Source organism: Pan troglodytes, chromosome 13 (assembly GCF_028858775.2).
Source record: "Pan troglodytes isolate AG18354 chromosome 13, NHGRI_mPanTro3-v2.0_pri, whole genome shotgun sequence".
Taxonomy (NCBI): Eukaryota; Metazoa; Chordata; class Mammalia; order Primates; family Hominidae; genus Pan; species Pan troglodytes.
The window spans coordinates 59,797,571-59,815,498 of NC_072411.2; the positions used below are offsets into that span (position 1 = coordinate 59,797,571).

The 17,928-nt window shown below is 39.4% G+C and overlaps 1 protein-coding gene across 3 annotated transcripts in view; it reads right to left on the reverse strand.

The window, feature by feature from the left end:
- The window catches only part of ACVR1 (activin A receptor type 1), a 139,363-nt gene that overhangs the window by 50,146 nt on the left and 71,289 nt on the right, over positions 1-17,928 (reverse strand). For all 3 annotated transcript variants that reach the window (XM_016949840.4, XM_009443520.5, XM_009443522.5), the window contains exon 3: positions 12,812-12,885. In XM_016949840.4, the coding sequence (XP_016805329.1) occupies positions 12,812-12,878 (67 nt within the window). In that variant the 5' untranslated portion in view covers positions 12,879-12,885. The remainder of the gene's footprint in view (positions 1-12,811; positions 12,886-17,928) is intronic.

Genomic DNA, 17,928 nt, shown 5'->3' on the forward strand with positions numbered 1-17,928 from the left:
AGGTAAAATACAAGTGTTCCTTAAAAAAATGAGGAACTATTTAATACATTAATAGAACAGCTGGGCTCTGTGGGTGGTCCTTCTCTGGATGGTTGATTTGAGGACTCTGGGCTATGGTGATTAGAATCATCAAAACACAACACATACCTGCAACTCGTCAGCTTGGAGGGGTCAGTGCAGGACTTGGCTGCCTAGTAGAGAAAAAGCTGCCCCTGCTCCTTGCTGTCATTTTTTCCCTGGTCTTTGCTGCCATATTTTATCCCTATCGGTGAAATAATGGCACCTCCAATAGGGAGTGGGGAAGAGAGAATTACATCATCTTCCCCTTCTTGCTCTGCTGAAGGTGATAAGGATTCCTAAGTCATCCTGCATTTGAACTGCTGAAGCTGAGAAAAAAAAAAAAAGTGCCATCTGTTTATTTTGTGTCTGGGCTGACTCCTTGTCTCTGAAATAATCCCTGTAAATTAAGCCTATTGCAGCAGCCACACCTTCTATTTAGAAGCCAAAAAACTCAGCCTGTTTTCAAGTGACTAACAAATTAAAGAACACTGTGGGGTAATGACCTAAGACGATATTGGTCTGTCTTTTCCATTTATGATTCTCTGAATGTTGCAAAGACTTGGCTTTAACAAATACAGCATATTAAGGAGTTGTTTAAACTCCTTAATATGGGAGAAAATAATGACCCCTTTCTTCATTCTGTCTTCAAACTTGTTGAATCTCTGCTTCAGAGAAACAAAGGATTACAAGGCCTACCAGGAACCACCTACTGAGGAATACTTTAAAAACCAAAAAATACTGTCTCCTCAGCGTATGTGCCAATGGCCATGTCTAAGTGGAGCTCTAGTTATAGGGAGAGTAACAGAGAGTAGAATAATCTGGAGGAACAGGGAAGAAAGTCCCAGTGAATTGTAAACACTTCAGAAGTCATTCCTTGTTTAGTCTTAGGAGAGAGCCAGGAATGTGGTTCCATCGATTGAATGTCTCAGGCTGGAAGCTCTGTTCGCGCCACAGGAAGAATGGTTGATTCTGAGGAATCACTTTTCATTGTTTCCCCCACCTCCTCGGGCTAACCAGAGAGTGTATGGCATTTCAGTAAGGGTTTCCTACCTGGGCTCTACACTGAGAATTTTGGTTTTACAGGAAACATTTAACAATGGGCTCTAGATGAGATAGAACAGTGGAGAAAAAGCCAGCGGGTGGCTTTTGTGCTTAGCTCTCCACTTCAATTTCTCTTCTTGCATCCTACTCTACCTCTCTCTCTGGGATTCATGGACTGGGCCTCCTCCAAGGTTGCCAATCTTAGCTGTGGTTACCATCAGCGAGCCTCCACCACACCCCTACAGCCTTTCTGGAAGCTTTCAAACCACAGAGACAAACCCTTCAAAAGTTAAGCAGGGCTCCAATTTGTTTAACAAGTCTTGAAATGCAGCCTTTAGGCACTGTGGCACCCACAGCTAAAGGTGAAAATGTCCTGAATTAGTTAAACTCCCCTTCCCTAGCTCCACAACCTATCCTGCCCCAGAGAAAAGCACAGAGGGAACAAAGTAACTTCCAGACTACAGTAGTCCCCACTTATCCCCCCTTATCCACCGTTTCACTTTCCACTATTTCAGTTACCTACCATCAACCACAGTCCAAAAATATTAAGCAAAAAATTCCAGAAATGAACATTTCCTAAGTTCTAAGTTGTGTGCTATTTGAGTAGCATGATGGAATCTCACGTTGTCCAGCTCCATCCTGCCCAGGACATGAATCATCCGTTTGTCCAGCGTACCCACACTGTAGATGCTACCATCCTGCTAGTCACTGAGCAGATGTCTTGGTTACCAGATCCACTGCCATGGTATTGCAGGTGCGTTCAAGGAACCCTTCCTTTACTTAATAACTGCCCCAAAGCACAAGAGTGGTGATGCCAGCCTATTGTTATAATTGTTCTATTTTACTTTGCTATTGTTGTTAATCTCTTCCTGTGCCTAATTTATAAATTAAACTTTATCCTAGACATAGGAAAAGATATAGTATATATAAGGTTCAATACTATCTGTGGTTTCAGGCATCCACCGGGGGTCTTGGAATGTATTCCCGATGGATAAATAGGGGGCTACTGTATTTACTTTCCATCCTAGATGAAGCCAAAGCGATTTTAAAATAACAGTCAAAAGGGTAAAAACTTGGGGCAGAGTCCAAGCCTCTGATAATGCTACTTCCCTATCCTCCAATTTCCCCATTCATTTCCCAAGGCCCTACCAAGTCCAGAACTCCATGAAAGGTTAATGAAGAAAGGAATCCCATGTCTTCAACCCCAGGAAGATGTGCCTGTGCCTCTGTATCCCAGCCTTTATAACTTGATCTTTGCTTTACATATCTTCTTTCCCCTATCAGTCTAATTAATATAGTCCAAAACAATTCATTAATTCTCAGGTTTAACATATTGAACAAGACTGGCTTATCAGTCACAGAATAAAGATCTTACAGTCACAATGAGACAGTTAAATTTGAGTCATTTTGAGCATGTCCCTTTTTACCCCTGGGCCCACAGAAAGGCTCCAGGTGCCTACACTCCAGGTAGAAACAGAAAGCATCTCATTTGAGTGCTGTGAAGCTGAACTGGCTTTTCAAACACACAATCCCTTCCCTTCAATCTGTGCCATGGCAAACCATTCCCAGCTTCCACAATAATCTTGGACTTTGGCAGAAGAAAGCCAGCTAAATCTGAGATGTGTCACGAGGCCACTGGCTGGGGAGCAAGAATATCTAAACACAAATCCAGGCGAGAGCAACAAACAAGAGTTTCCGCAGATTCCCTCTGGCTCCTGTAGCTGCAGATCACTGACAGCCTAAAGATAACCCAAGTATCTACAAAGGGTCACTTTTAAATAGTAGCTTTAATGCCACCAGTCATTTCAGAAGCATTTCCTTCCAGAGCCTGCTTCCATCCACACTGGCCACCAAGTCTGTCCAACAATGGCAAGCTTACTGAGGAGATTAAAGTCCAGAAGGAAATGGAAGAAATCCCAAAAGGGAACAGACAGCTCCTGACATGCTGGGATTCTATTCTGTGATTGTACTTGTGCCAATATTTGGACTACTGAGAAATAATAATCTAGCAAAGAGACACCTTGTAGAAATGGCTAACAATCACTAGGGATTAAAGAGCAGGTATAAAATGAAACAAAATAGTTTAACTCCAAAACTTTCTAAAGCTGAGGCTGTATAAACCATGGATGGCTACCACTAGGAGACTTTTAGGAAAGCCTTTCTCTCGAAGAGAAAACTTACTTAGTTTACTGAACTGCTGTAAGGAGAACAATATGAAGTCTTCAGGCACATACTGTACATACATAGCCAGTGTGGCCACCCACTAACCACAGAAGCACCAAATGGAACTGCTCAGAAGCCTGCTGCTTTTTTTTTCTTCCTTGTAAGTAGGGCCAAAGTTCCCAAGATCTTCCTCAGACCATTAAAATCTGCTCAGCACCTCACCTGTCTACTGAGTAAGTCCACATTGTCCTAAATGGCAGTCGGCCAGGGGCTGGTGTACAAGGGACAGGTGCTCAGTGGGCTATTTTCAGTTGCTATCAGCTCAGTCAGGAGCTGCACATGCTCAGTAGGCAGGCAAGTTTTGGTTCCGTTTCAAACTCTGGGCAGCCAAGAGACATACACCTTCACAGCTGCCGGGGCAACCAGCTGCCCAGTGCTCCTCCCAAGATGGGAGCAATGAAAACAGTGTAACCTGGCCAGCCAACATGCCAGTGAGCAAGCCGTACCTCTCATTTCACTGCCTGGGTTATTCTGAGCTGGGCTTATTGACACTCCATGGCAACACAGGAACAAAGGGCCAGCTAGAGGGATTTAAATGTCCTGCAAAAGTTGTTAGAAAAGTCAGCAGCTCTGGCTTCTGCTTTCATAATAAAACTAGCAATAGCATTATTATTAGATTATTGTTGTTTTGTCACTGTTAATATCATTTGTGAGCCACCTGTAACAGTTCTACGTTCGCACTAAGGCTTTGTTTTTGTTTTGTTTGCCACCATTTAGTTGCTACAGTTGGGATGCCTTTGAAAATGGAGTATGTGTGCCTGCCTATCCCTAAACTGCAGGAGGATTAGTTTTTCCCATCCCTTTACTTCTCATCTTGCCACACTCTATGATCCACTTTCACCACACACCACTCTTTCAAAACACAAACTGCACCTACTTAATCTCTCCACAGTTCTCCATTGCCTTCAGGATAGAAGACAAACACCTTAGCATAAGGCTCTGCCATGCCTGCAGGGCTCAACTCTCAACCTTAATTCCGTCTCATGACATGGTGACCACTCATGATCTCATGATCTCACGTCTCTGGACTTCACCCTTCCCCTGCCTGCAATGTCCTTCTTAGTCCCTCCTCGGCTGGTCTAATGGCTACTTATCCTTCAAAACTTAGCTTCCCTGCATCACCAGCCCCAAACCCAGCTCCATGTGGAATGCAGGCCTTTCCTGTCCATACGCCTCATGCTGTGCTGTGACCTTTGCTGTATCCAACTGGACTATGACTTCTTGAAGCAGGAACCACTTCTTGCTTATGTTTACGTCACCAATGCCTACCAGTGTTGTCAACTGGTACTCCTGTTTAAATTGACTAAAAGAACATAAGTTTGTCTTATAACTGATTCACTTTTCCCAAACTCATAATAAATTATTTGAAAGAGTGCATGTGATCAGCCCAGATCAGTCCCACTGTCTCTTATAATATTATCTTTTCTCTAATACCATAATTATTATTCTAGCCAACATTATTTATTCATTTGTCAAATATTTATTGAGCACCAACTGCACACCAGGTAATGTCTTAGACACTAGGGATAAAACAATGAATACCTCCACATTCTGGCCTCTCACGCTCTAGGGCTCACTGTGTGCCGGGCACTCGGCATGTAGTCTCATGACTCCTCACAACAAGGTGGGTACCGTTATTGTTTCCATTGTACCAGGTGGCAACAAGCACAGAGAGGCGAAGGAGAATATACGCAAAGACATAGTGAAACAGAGGATGACTAACGATGGTGTTTTGGCCTTGTGTCTTTCCTGAGAAAGGCTTGATTCCTAGGCATGGCCAAAGCCTTCCTTTCAGAACACATTCTTTGACTCTGACCATCAATACTATGTCAAATATGATCCTAACCCTTTGCAAAACTGAAATTTGAAGCATATGAACTGGGACGTGAAGTTAAGGATAAAAAGAAGTCATTACTGTAACTCTACATGGCATGCTACAGTATTATATATATCAGAGAAGTCAAATTCTAAACTGGACTGTTGGTAATTTTTTTTCTACCCATTCTTTGTAACTTTTCTGAATGAATCTGTTTTGCTGTTGTTTTTCAACTAAAACTAATTTGGTGTAGGTACCATAATTCAGAAGACAAAACAAATGCAGCAAGAAATAAAACGAAGGAGCCATCCCCACCCCAATCCCCCAAATCACCAATTTAAAAAATACTGGCAGGTTTTTTTTTTTAAGGTGAATGTCACCATCATGTGCCCAAGAGGAATTTCTCATTCTTCCTTTTATTGTTTCTCTCCTTCCCACAACTCTCCTCCCCACATCCCATATACATATTCTCAGCAAAGTCCATGTTCTGTTCTAGCCCGTAACAAAGAATTAGATGTAGCATTAACCATGGCTCTAGGAAACACCCTGCTTGCAGGGCTCAGATTCAGCTGATGAGAATCAGGCCGCAGCTGCTCCAGTGTTATGACCCAGGCTGAGAAGGTGCAAATGTAAACTTCCCTCTTCCTCCCAAATCACTGACTTAAAGAGAAAGGATGGTCAGGCTACATGGAGTTGTGAAAAAATAAAAGGTTCTAGACCAGCTTTGTTGAGGAATACACCAGATGACCTACGGTCAGGTGTCAGAGCTGTCACATGAGGGCAGTAGGAACACCTGCACAGTGAACCCTTGAAGCAGACTGGTGTCTTTTTTAATTTCAATATGGGGTATGACCCACTATTGGGTAGCAAAATCAACTCAGTAGTTTAAGACAAGGTTTCTGTCTGTCTTTTCAAGTGAAATAAAACTGAATAAAATTTAAAAAGACAAGAAATAGGTGCACATTAAACATAGTAAGAGTAATTACTGTTTCATGAAATTTTCATTTCAGATGTGTGTGGGCACTATCTATGCAGTGGGTCTTACTCCAAAATGTTTCTTGCTGTGAGTCACAGTCAAAAGTTTGAAAGCCACCTCGCCTGTGTCTTACACTATCTTGGAATGACATGAGTTCTGAGTCACTATGGCTATTAGGAATAAACATTCTGTATGGAATCTTGCCTGAGGTCATCCCGGGCTGCAGAGGAAAGTTCCGCAGGACAGTCTGCAGTGTTTTAAGAGTTACAAATTAATTTTTAAGTGTGTTTTATTTTCCTTGGTGTTTTCAAGAGTGAAAGTGGCATATATGACATGCCTACAAACCTTCTGCTTTACAAGTTTTTCCATAAAGAGGAGATGGCATTCATCCTCTCACTCTGGAGACCTGTCTTTATAAAAGAGAACACTTAGAAGTGACTGCACTGCACACTGTTGACCACAAGGAAATCATTTCATGAGCTTGGGTGTTGAATTTGTTTTCTCATCTGTTCAATATTTGACTTTCTTTGAATGAATTTTTAGCATCCTCCCACACCATACTGCTATCCATACCCCTCTTATACTGTCCACTAAAAAAAAAAAACAAGAAAGAAAAGAATGTGGCACTAGTTTAACTACTCATGGCTGAAACAAACACTTCCCAGGAAGGAAAGGCTAAAAGGATGCTTTGTCAGAGCTCACCTTGCATCAACTAGTATAGGATCATTTTGTAAAATAAGAAAACTTGATGATAAAGAAGCAGTGTCTTAAAAGTATGCTTCATCAGATATTTACATTCTAGGTCCCAGTAGTAGCAAATGCCTTAGTATGTCATCCCTTTCCCTAAAAACATCTTCCGTTTGATGATATGCCAAAGAAAAAGATTTTATTCTGAACAAGAGATACAAATGTAATACTAAGAAGAAGAAAAAACAAATGTAATACTAAGACATTTCTCTTCCATTCATTCACCCCTTCAAGAACTTCCTGAATCCCTAATAATGAGAAAATCAAAGAAAGGCTTATTCTATTCTTCCCCCCAGCAGCAAAGAGGGGCACCTTTGTAACCCTAACAAAAAGTCCATTGAAGTTATCTCCTTCCTTCCATCATTGGGTAGTGGGGCTGGAAAGTCTGAGTAGTGATGGCTTTGTAAATACTAAAATCAAGATAACTCAGAAAATAATTTAGTACCTAGCAGTCTTCTCTAGAACAGGCCGAAATCTCTTGCGAAAAAATTCTGCATAAGTCTGGCCTTCCTTGCTATAATAAAATCTAACTGTGGCTTACAAATTTAATAAAATGTGGGTCGTCTCAGCTTTGAAATATTTCCAAAGGAGCAATATTCCCTTTAAAGTAATTGTGTCATAGTCTTCACCTGCAAATGCGTACAGGGACAAAAGAAAAGCCAAACATGGAGGTTCTGCCTTCACCCTGGTGGTATAATAGTAGTATTAGAGCATGATTAGTCTTATTAATGGGAAAGAAAGGGAAGGATATACAGGTAATTAGGACTCAAGTGCTCTTCTCTATGAGAGCAAATAAAACTCTTCCTGCAGCTAGAGTTGTATATATAATGAACATGAAAAATGATTACTGGTAGGAGAGACAAGAAAAGTAAGAAACACAACCCCAGGTGAAGGGGCCTCATCATTTGCTATTACAAACTCTCTTCTCACGCTCTCAAACAGACTGGATCGAGCTGGATTCTAGCATGCACCAGACATAATATGAATGTGGATGCAGCTAATTTAGGGCAAAAAAAAATGAAAAATTTTGAAGAGGACTGATAATGACTGGAGCTCTTGAACACCATTCCTCAAAGTATATGATGCCTTTTGTTGGCTGTGTAACCTTAAGCAAGAGCTTTAACTAATCCAAAAGCACATCCAAAAACAATGTATCTTATGAGGGCACTTGTGAGGATTATAGGAAATTATGCATGAAAGCTAGCCCAATATCTGGTGCATTTTAAGCACTCATTAAATATTACCTATAATCATCAAACAGGTCATTATATTGGAAAGCATTTTCCAAATATAAGTGGTGAAAAAATCTTTTATTGCCCAGAGCATTTAGGATTCCATAGAACTTGAGAAATGTTCTGAAGTACACTCAAACTCTACCAAAAAAAAAAAAAAAAAAAATCACTGTTTAGAACTAACATTTGAAATGTTACCACTATTTCTAATCAATATTTATTAGACATTTCGGAGACAAAGGGGTAAAAGTTTTTTTTTTTTTAAATAGACTAAGAAGAGTACACTACCCAACAAAATGTATTAGAACAAAATCTCTATGACTCTCTTATTTATGTCCCAAGAATGTGATCTAGCTTCATTACAGCACAATTAATAGGATGCCTATCTGTTCTACAAACATCAAATATGGGTCTATTTCCTTTTAAACGCAGTCGTCTAAAGCTTGCTCAGCAGTAGACAAGCTACACTGCTATTACAGATTTCTGTTATCGGCCCCATTATTTATCTCTTTTGGATTAAGTATTAGTACTTAACATTTGCTTTTTAACCAATGTTGAGGATACTAGAGTGTATTGTAAATAGGGTTTCTCTTTGGTTTTTAAAATTTTCCTACTAAATATATAAAAACAAAATGCCTTCCATAGAACACACACACACACACACACACACACACACACACAAACACAATAGGGAGTTGAGTCACAAAGGAAAGACGGCACTAAGGCAACTGCTATTATGATTAGAGTACGCTAGGCTATAGCACTCACTGGATATTCTATTTTTTTAAAAAAACAGCAATTGCAATTAAAGTATGATATGCTCTTTTCCATACTTGTAAACATCCTAATGGTGGTGGTATATTAAATAGCAAAACCTTAAGGGTCGATCTATTTCCATTTCCATTTCAGCCTAAGCTAACTTTTACATGTTTTACATGTCTTCACTGTGGCATTAAGAGGTTATTTGCTGGATTCTTGGACAGCTTAAGAGCTGAAAGCAGGATTAAAAAAAAACAACCAATGGCATGGTTATTAGCATTGCTCCATAACTGCCCTTTTTCCGCCCCACTCTTTTCCCCATTCTCTCTCTACCTCTCCTTCTCTCCTCATACTACATTTCCACTTCTCTGTCTCTTCTCTCTTTTTTCATACCTTGCCTACATCACAGGTCCACCCATGATATCATCTGAACTGCCCCATACCACAGAGGCAGAGTGTGGTGGCTCACGCCTGTAATCCCAGCACACTGGGAGATAGAGGTGGGCAGACTGCTTGAGCCCAGGAGTTGGACACCAGCCTAGGCAACACAGTGAGACCCCAGCTCTACAAAAAATACAAAAGTTAGCCAGGCATGGTTCCCTGCCTGTGGTCCCAGCTACTTGGGAGGCTGAGACAGGAGGAATGCTTGAGCCCAGGAGGTTGAGACCACAGTAAGCCAGGATCGTGCCACTGCACTCCAGCCCTGGTGACAGAGTGAGACTCTGCCTCAAAAAAAAAAAAAAAAAAAAAAAAAAAAAAATTAAAAGGCAAAATATCATACAGAATCGATAGCCAGCCAAGGTGGCTCAAGCCTATAATCTCAGCACTTTGGGAGGCCGAGGTGGGTGGATCACTTGAGCTCAGGAGTCGGAGACCAGCCTGGGCAACACGGCAAAACTCTGTCTCTACTAAAAATGCAAAACAATTAGCTAGCTGTGGTGGCACAAGCCTGTGGTCCCAGCTACTCAGGAGGCTGACGTAGGAGGATCACTTGAGCCTGGGAGGAGAAGGTTGCAGTGAGCTGATATCACACCATTGCACCCCAACCTGGGTGAAAGAGACCCCGTTTCAAACAACAACAACAACAACAACAAAACCTAACAACAAAAATATCATATAGAATTGATATGGTAACTAAGGAAGACAGTGAAATTTGGAGGGACTTTAGTTCTCAATATTCCTTAGATTTTTAAATAATAATCATTATTTACCAATTTAAAAGAGGTAAAAAAAAAAAAGTCCTAGAAACTTGACTGTTAGAAATGTCTCCAGCAATTGTCAAGTATCCCCTGGGGGATAAAACTACCCCAATTGAAAAATCACTGTTAACTCACCAAATCCTCCCAGCTTTAATATAAGCCCATTTCCTCGTATAATTCCTTCAACATTGCCACTCAGGATCCCTTCCCCATACCTTCTTGGCACTAACTGACACAACTGCCATATTATGGGAATATCTTTAACAACACTGCTTAGAGTGGAATATAAACTAGATATCTAAAATGGTCTATAACAGCACTGGCCAACAGAAACAAAATGTGAGCCACCTAATGTAATTTAAGTTTTATCACAGCAGTAGGAAAAAACAGGTGAAATTTACATTTTTATTGTCTTCAAAATCCAGCTTGTATCTTACATTTACAGCATATTTCCACTCATATTAGCCACATTTCAAATGCTATATGTGACTATCAGCTACCATATAGGACAATGGAGAAGTATAATATATGTCATTAAGTATGAGAAGGAGATAGGAACAGATCAAATATTATGAACCTAATATATAATGAAATAGATTTATAATATTCTAAGTACTGATTTTTTCACATTGTTGGCTATACTAACTTGTCAAATTATATGCCTCCTTGGAAACTCATCATTTATATAAAGAAGACCATACCCCAAATAACCTGTAACAAGGGCATTAGTCTTACTGTCCCATCTGATCATAAAGAGGTTGAGATTCCTACAATAAGCACCACTCTTCATGGAGGAACACTTGTAAAATAAAGTGGGCACTGCTCAATGTGCAATAGAGTAGAGTTTAGGCTTTCTCTATCTAGAAAGATATATAACAACATGTTAAAAGCAATTACATGTAAGTGAAGGGAATGATGAGTAACTTTTACTGTCTTTCTCTCTTGATTATCTATTTTGTCCTTTTCAACAAGGGCAGGACCATCCCTGAGCAACTTTTTGGAAATGAGGGGATGGGAAGGTGAGTAATGAAAGTAAGTAAGCAAGGGTCAGAGATGCCAAAGGCACTGAAATGCCTGGGTGGTGCCACACAACTAAGAATTAGCCTCCTAGGGCCTGAATGTTTGTGTCTCCCCAAAATTCATGCCAGTATCTTAACTGCCAAGGTGAGGGTATTAGGGCAGACCCCTCAGGATTGGGATTTGTGCTGGTATAAAAGAGATCCCAGAGGGCTAGCTAGCCCCTTCTACCATGAGACAACACAGAGAAGATGCCGTCTATGAGGAACGAGCCCTTACCAGACACTGAATCTGCCAGCACCTTCAACTTAGACTTCCCAGCCTCCAGGACTGTGAGAAATAAATGTTTAGTTTTTGATCCACCCAGTTTCTGGTATTTTTGTTGTAACATCCCAAATAGGCCAAGACATGGCCTTTGCACTACAAGTATCAACTATCCCACCGAGCATTCATTTTCATGAATAATCTTTGTAGAATTGAAACCAGTACCTAACCCTGTCATACATAAAAACACAAAGTATGTATGTCTTACACTGCCTTCATGTATACTAAATATTCCAAACATATAACTAGTATATAAATCAAGGGCCAACGGTTCTGGTTTTTTTAAATTCTACCAAAATCTGTTCACCAATTCAGAAAATTCAATCACTGAAGGTAAGAGACCACTTATGACAACTAAGCCACCAATATAACACACCAGTACCAATCTATTTTCGAAGATGTTGAAGATTATTACCTATATAGGTGCAAGCATGTATTACTTCATCATGTCTTCTTGTAGACTCATGCCCAACTACACCATAATATATCACATTTGGGCTTTTTTGGAGGGGGTGGGGGGTGGGGGTTTGAGATGGAATCTTGCTCTGTTGCCCAGGCTGGAGTGCAGTGGCGTGATTTTAGCTCACTGCAACCTCCGCCTCCCAGGTTCAAGCGATCCTCCCACCTCAGCCTCCCAAGTATCTGGGATTACAGGTACACACCACCACACCCAGCTAATTTTTGTATTTTTAGTAGAGATGGGGTTTCACCATGTTGGCCAGGTTGGTCTCGAACTCTTGACCTCAAGTGATCCACCTGCATTGGCCTCCAAAAGTGCTGGGATTACAGGCATGAGCCACGGCACCCAGCCTCGCATTTGTTTAAACACATGTTTTATTGTTAATTACAGAATTTTCTCTTATTTCTCCTTTATATTTTTATTTATTTATTTATTTTTGAGACAGAGTCTCGCTCTGTTGCCCAGGCTGGAGTTCAATGTCGTGATCTTGGCTCACTACAACCTCCGCCTCCCAGATTCAAGCAATTCTCCTGCCTCAGCCTCCCAAGTAGCTGGGATTACAGGTGCCCGCCACCATGCCTGGCTAATTTTTGCATTTTTAGTAGAGACAGGGTTTCACCATGTTGTCCGGCTGATCTCGAACTCCTGACCTCAGGTGATCCACCTGCCTCGACCTCCCAAAGTGCTGGGATTACAGGCGTGAGGCACCATGCTTGGCCCTATATTTATTTTAAGTAGAAAATTAGGTTGAATTTTTTTAAAAAATAGGTGTATGTAAATATTCAGATATAATGTATATAAGAATTTCACTTCAAAATAGTCAATAATCACCAAATATTTATTATAAAAAGAGTGTTTTAAGTTTGATAGGCTTAAGAAGTAGTTTATAGTAAGCCAAAAAAAAAAAAAAAAATCACAGTATACTTATCTTAACCCAAAAAGATGTGAGTCACTTACCTTCCATACTAGGGGAGGGGAGAGCAATCATGATAAGCACAGGAAGAATCATCACTCCATCTACCATTGTACAACTGTAAAGGGAAAAGAAGAGATGTAAGTAAAGCATAAATATCTAACTGCAGGAAGACAAATTAAATTAAGCATACCACCTTCAAACTGCCATTCAAGGCCCTTCTTACTAATCACCCTCAGATATATTGCCTTATTTCTTACTACATTTAAACACATACCTTTTATGTGGACCTAAACATATTACTTTAAAGAGTTAGTCATATTCACTTCTAACTGGTAGTCACTCCAAGGATAGTTTCTGAGTCTACTCTCTTACAAAGAAATCAATAAGGAAACAAAAAATTTTCAGCTACAAAGTGAGGCAGTCCCAAAAGATTTTAGGTTTGAATTTTATCTTACCCCATTGAATGCAAAATTGGTACTAAATTTAAAAACCTGAGAAGCATGAATAGACTATTTTAACATGATGTTAAGGATTAAACGACTGAATAATTCAAGCCAAATTACTATGTTAGAGTCTTACTTCTCCTTTAAAAGGACTGGAGGCAGAGCAACCTACATCAACATACAGACCTACAGCAAAAACAAAGAACAAAAAAATACAAACTTTTACCCCATCTAAGGCAAAGCAATGCATTTCTGCATTAAACAAATTTAACAAGGATAGACAACAACTAAAATCATGTAAAAATAAAAACAAACTTTTCCATTTGAATAATGTGAAACATCAGGAATGTGATGGGAGTTTGGTTAGTTGCAATTTTCTGGATGGTAAAATAAACAAAAAGCTGGTAAAGTTCTTTAATGATAGGTTAGTGTGCTTGTACTCTTTCAGCTTTAAAGCAAAGAGTGGAAGCCCATTGCTATCTAGCATGTCTGGAGTGTTGACCTTTAAAATCAAATTATTTAGGCTGGGTGCGGTGGCTCACAGCTGTAATCCCAGTACTTTCGGAGGCCGAGGTGGGATGATCACTTGAGCCCAGGAGTTTGAGACCAGCCTGGGCAACACAGTGAGACCCCATCTCTATTTGTTTTTAATTATTTTTAAAATTAAAAAAAAATCAATTTTTTTGGCTGGCGGTCTGTTTACAAACCATACCTCCATCATATCTTACCACCCTTCACTTAAATTTATTCCTCTTTGGTTCCATAATTATAGTTCAGTCAATCCCTTTCCTAAAAGCAAGGTAAGGGAGGAGGTAAAGGGGATTTTTATTTACCTTCCTTTTCTATTTTTAAAAGCATATGAAACTTGAGGAAGATCCTACTACTGTTGTTGTTTTTATTATTTCCATGTTCACATAGATCTTTCCTATAGTGGATCCTTTTGGGGATATACAAATCCTTCATCTTGGCCCCTCACAACCAGAATGTGACTCCTCCAACACATCTCTGTACCTTTGGACATGAATATACTTTTTGTTCCCCTCTGCTTGAACTGCCCTGAGCCCCCTCCTCCACCCCTCTCCAACCCCATTGCCTCCTCCTGTCATACATGATTCCGGCTCAAAGGTAAGCCCTTGGTGAAAAACCTCTCCCTCAGCAGTGATTTCAGCCCCCGGCATGGAATCATAATCATCTGTCTAGGGCAGTCTCCAGCACTGGTCCACTCATCTCCAAAACAGGTATGCACATCCAAGGACCAAGCAAGGGTCATTCATTGAGCTATGAAATGAAATTATTAAACTGTTTTTTCATAAGAATGTTTTAATCCAATAAAGTAGAAAATAACTTGAGACTTAATCTGGTCTCTATCTCAGTTCTCTATGACAGTCTAGTACAGGAGGTATCTTTCAGAAAGACTAGGAGTTACATAATGTTAGCGTGGACATGATTTACTTACAGAGTACAACCATGTACTCGTAGTTCTGAAGGTCCGTTCAAGTGGAATTACAGGTTACATTGGCTACTTACAGTGAAATGAGGCTTCCCAAATGACAAGTGTTCTAAAACCATTACAGAAACTAGAGATTGCACATATTATTAATGCAAGCACCAAAGAAGAGTAAGAAAACAGTAGACTTAACATCGCTTATTTCTACTGGTTCTTCCTTAACCACTTTACTAGAGAAAAGTAGTAATATTCAGTTCAATCTGACATGAAACAATCTCCCCAAATTCAAAATTTGAAAATATTTGAAAAACGGATTTGCAACTACTGTCATAGATAGTAAACATTATCCTGAGTGGCTTGAGACTTTCATTGATGATAATATGATTCCACTGCCATTAGCAACACCTTAAATATTTTATCCTTATTTAACTGCTATTTTATGTATGTTTTATAATATGTACTTATTTATTTTATATAAAATGTATGGCCAATTTACACACTGAGGGTGCATCAGAAAACTTTTTATGGGATATGTCATCACAAACCATTGAAAATTGCTGAACTAAACTATTTCTTATCTCAGTCTTATCTGAATTCCCAGTCCTTCATTAATGCATTCATGCATTCAAGAACTACTCAAAACCTACTATGTGCTACATATTAGGAACCTAAAATAGTAAATATAAACAGGGTCCTCGCTATCATGGCACTTACAAGATATGTCTATGGTGGTAATCAAATAATCATCCAAGATTCCATAATTAAAAAGTGAATAAGAGTTGGGAAGAAACGTAGTTAAAATAACTGTGTTAACAAAACAACTTGAGACTTTCTGGAGGGTGCAGAGGTTCCCTGGGGAGGTAACATCTGAAAAGAATCAGGAATCAGAAGGATGAGTAGAGGTACTAGGAAAAGGGTTAAGTGTGTTGGGAGGTGTGGTGGGAGAGGGTGAATACAGGACACAGATAGGGTAATATTTAAGGGAAAAGGCACTTCTATTGAGGTGCCTGTGGCCAGAGCAAGCATGGTGTGTCCTGAGGACTTAAGGCAAACCTCAGGATTGAAAAAACGCAAGAATGGCCAGGACACAAAGGGTCTGGAAGAGTCACAAAGAGTCGGCGAATACCCAAGAAGGCTAGAGAGGAAGGCAAAGGTCAGAACAGAGGTAAGGCAATCTAGGCACTCTACTCACCTATCTTCATTGCCCCCTTGGCTCTCACCATCATTCCATAGTTCCTCAGTCCCCACTACCCATTATTATCACCCCCACCAGCCACTTTCTGTCTATCTCTGGAAATCTGTAAGTGATGCTCCCTATGATTGGGCCCTTCTTTCAGGGCCCAACCTACTGAATTCCTACTCATCCCGTAAGTCTCAATGGCTTCTCTAAAGGCTACCACCTTCTAGAAGCCTGTCTAAACCCTTAAGTACTCTCTGCTCATTCTCATAGATCACTTTAAGTTTCACTCATACAAATCATCCTAATTAATAATTATGTATTCATAACTGTGTGTGCTTTTGAACATCTGTCTCTGTCACTAGACTGTGAATTCCATGGGAGGAAAATCTATAGTCTATCTTGTTCATCACTGCCAGAGCCAAGTAGGTGCACATTTAATAACAGTTTAATTAGAATTTTTCCTGAATTAATCAACTCAATTTAAGTTTAAATTCTAAAGAATTAGTAGCATCCCTTCCCCACCATGCACACAGACACACACAGAGAGACCTGCAAAGGAATGGCAAGATTAAGAGATTTATCATCTCTATAACTTTAATCTGTAGAATTTAGCTCAAGTAATAGTAAAAGTCAACAGTTAACAAGCTTCAAATCAAGACTCCTTTTACTATTAAAAAAAAAATCTAAGAAACAATCACCACTGGCATATTTTCCACGTCACAAAGCCAGCAAAAGCCCACGTCCCAAATACCTATTAACAGATTATCATTGTGCGAACAAAATTAAAACAATAATTTAGGCTCATAAATAGAAGACAGAAAAAGAATTATAAATTCAGACCCTCAAACAGTAGGGACTAATTCCGTCTCTAGTGTTTAAAGACAGCTCAAAATCTGCCAAAAATCTTTGGGAAAAAAGTCAACTTACTGGTTGTCATTTTGTTCAGGGTCTGCAGTGCTTATCCTGACCAGTAAACTCAGCTATTAAAAACAGCACCCCCAAAAGGAAAGAAAAAAAGAATGTGGAAAGGGGAATGTTCTGGTATTTCCTGACCATATTTCAATTATAAGAAACATCAATATGCTAAAATCTCAACCCGAAGTCCCAAGGATCTATTTTTAATTTTAAAATATACTAAAAAGAAAATTGCATTTTTAAAAGTAAAATTTCAACTCTCCTGCTCTCAAATATTTTTGGCTAAGGAGCGTTCATATGTAAGTTGGCAAGAAAGAGAAACTAGTAGTGGAAAATGGGAGTGGCAATAATTCAATAGTTCTGGGATTGCCTTACTCCAGTATTTTTTAAAATGTTTTTGGTCTCAGAATCTCTTTAAACTCTTGAAAATTACTGAGAAGCGTGTGTATGTAGGCTACATCTCTTGATATTTACAGTGTTAAAAATTTAAACAGAATTTTAAAAATATTATATTCATAATAAAATAACAATAACATACTACCTTATTTTTTTATTTTAAAAGAGCTATGATGTATTTTTAAAAAACATGTTATGAGAAAAGTGGCATTGTTTTCCTGCTTTTTAGAAAATCTCTGTTCAATAAAACACAGCTGGATTCTCATATATGATCTACATTCATTCTGTTACAACATGTACTGGCTGAACTATATATAGAAAATCCAGTATCACACATATCATTGGAAGAAGGAGGACCTTGTGAAACCCCTGAGAAAGTCTCAGGCGCCTTTGGAGTTCTTGGACAACACTTCAAGTAACTGCCTTAGTCCTTAAATGCTCAGTCTTTGTACTATATCAGATAACCAGATGGTACCAGATATTTTAGACTGAGCACTTAGCGGATACCTGACAAAAATGACACTGTTCTACAGTTTTAGAAATTTCATTAACCTCTCTAACATCACAGACGTCAACAAGTCCAACAGTCAAGGAAGAAAGCTTTAATTTTTTTTTAATGTTGGAATAATATTTTATGAATACAGCTAAATATTTTTGAAATGGGATATAAACTTGTATGAAGGTAGTCATAGCTGCATATCTTGCTTGGGTTCAACTAAATCCTTGTGCAAGGCTGTAATGCCAAAATCTCTAACTGAAAAATCACAGGCTACTGGG